Source organism: Diabrotica undecimpunctata, chromosome 9 (assembly GCF_040954645.1).
Source record: "Diabrotica undecimpunctata isolate CICGRU chromosome 9, icDiaUnde3, whole genome shotgun sequence".
NCBI classification, from domain to species: domain Eukaryota; kingdom Metazoa; phylum Arthropoda; class Insecta; order Coleoptera; family Chrysomelidae; genus Diabrotica; species Diabrotica undecimpunctata.
Genome location: NC_092811.1, coordinates 47,545,030 through 47,546,652, shown reverse-complemented (window position 1 = coordinate 47,546,652; position 1,623 = coordinate 47,545,030). Strand labels below are relative to the sequence as shown.

General features: G+C 38.0%; 1 protein-coding gene across 1 annotated transcript; it reads right to left on the bottom strand.

Moving 5' to 3' along the window:
• Nucleotides 1-299: 299 nt before the first annotated feature.
• On the bottom strand, nt 300-1,385 carry LOC140450629 (E3 SUMO-protein ligase KIAA1586-like). Its single transcript, XM_072544289.1, has one exon. The coding sequence runs from the start codon at nt 1,383-1,385 to the stop codon at nt 300-302; it is 1,086 nt and encodes a 361-aa protein (XP_072400390.1).
• Nucleotides 1,386-1,623: the final 238 nt, after the last annotated feature.

Here is a 1,623-nt window from a genome sequence, read left to right as displayed (position 1 = left end):
AAAAGTTAAGATTGATTATTTTATTTGCTTATTATAAAACAAATATGTACGGACGGATTTGTAGTATAATATTGTAAGGCAATGCCAAGACTGTTGGTAAAATTAGTTGTTTGTTAATATTTTAAACTTTAAAGTGAAAACTACAAAAGAAACAACAATACACAAAACTAACTGTAGTAAGTACAAAAAAGAACTCAGAAACTTGAGTTCAGAACACAACTATAAGTTAGGCATAGAGGCTAGTTATTTTAATGAAAACTTAATGTTCTGAAATTCTAAAAGATATTTCAAAAACAGATTTAGGAAAAAAGTTCCCACAATGCAATGCTGTCTTCATTGTAAGTTTTCTGCCCTCGTTGTTTTGACTTGGTGTCAAGTGCAGAATGGTGTCCCTTCGCCAGCCAGGTTTTGACGTGTTGCTCGGGATTGTATCTAGCCACAGGAGGTCCTAGGAGCCTGATCCGCAATAAATCGCAAACAGTGCTAATGTAGAGTGAAGATCTAAGAGGAGACATAATTAGATTCATTGCAGAAAACCCACGTTCACATTCAGCACTAGACACTGCAATACTATTTATGATGGAAATCAGTTTCTTAAACGACGGCGGTTGCTCTAGAATAGTAGGTTTCTCTCCACTTAACATAGGCTTCAGTCCCTGCTTGAAGTGTCTGAAGTCTCTAATTATATCCTGAGAGCTGCTAATCTTAAATCTACCGCAGATTCGCTGGATCTCACATTCTCCGTAGGTGATGGATAAGTCTTTTGGCCAATACATGGGGTGGATCACTTTGATGTCATTCATGATTTTGGTGTAGTTTTCAGCCGCATTTGAAGATGATAGCAACCTTGAAGTCAAGTTGTTAGCGAGGCTCCGATAGAACTGTTTTTCTGGAATACTGGGTATCTTGGATCTTACACAAAGTTTAACATCTTGAAACATCAAATCGTCAATAGCAATTTTAGCTTCCACTGAACGTCTACCCATGTTTTCAACTCGGTTTTCAAACACTTTGATTAACAGTGTTACATCACTGTGGGCTTGGATAAGGTTGAGGCTTGATTTTTGAAGCTGTAAGGACAAATCCGATAACTCTTCTAGAGCATCGAACATCAATGCCAGGTTGCGTACAAAAGTTGTAGAAGATAATGTACTACAAAGCCCTTTGTAAGTTGAACGTTGCTTCGAGTCCCTTTGTTTGTCTTCAGATGCTTCAATGAAATGATTGTACAAAGCTTTAAAATCTGTCCAAACTGCTTTCACCGCCATTAAGCTGGAGGCTACCCAACGAGTATCTAAAACACGGCCGATTTTCAACATTTGCTCCTCTAGTCCTTTAACAACTTCTGCCAACTCTCTGCTGTTTTTCGGTGAACAACTAAACATGTTTCTAATTTTATCCATGAATATCTTAAAATGATTGATTCCAGCTACTTCTTCTATGGAATCGTGCACGGCAAGCTCTAAACGATGGTTCAAACAATGCCAAATGAACAAGTTGGGGAACGTTTCAGTAAGCTGTATAGCAAGGCCAGATTTCTTGCCTAGTAGCACTGAAGCACCATCACAAGAGCAATCATATGGTCTTTCATGAATTCAAAGCTTAGACCTAATGCTTGTAACT

Bases quoted from the DNA above. Each gene is read 5' to 3' on its own strand.
- LOC140450629 (XM_072544289.1), bottom strand. From the start codon at position 1,385: ATGTTTAGTTGTTCACCGAAAAACAGCAGAGAGTTGGCAGAAGTTGTT.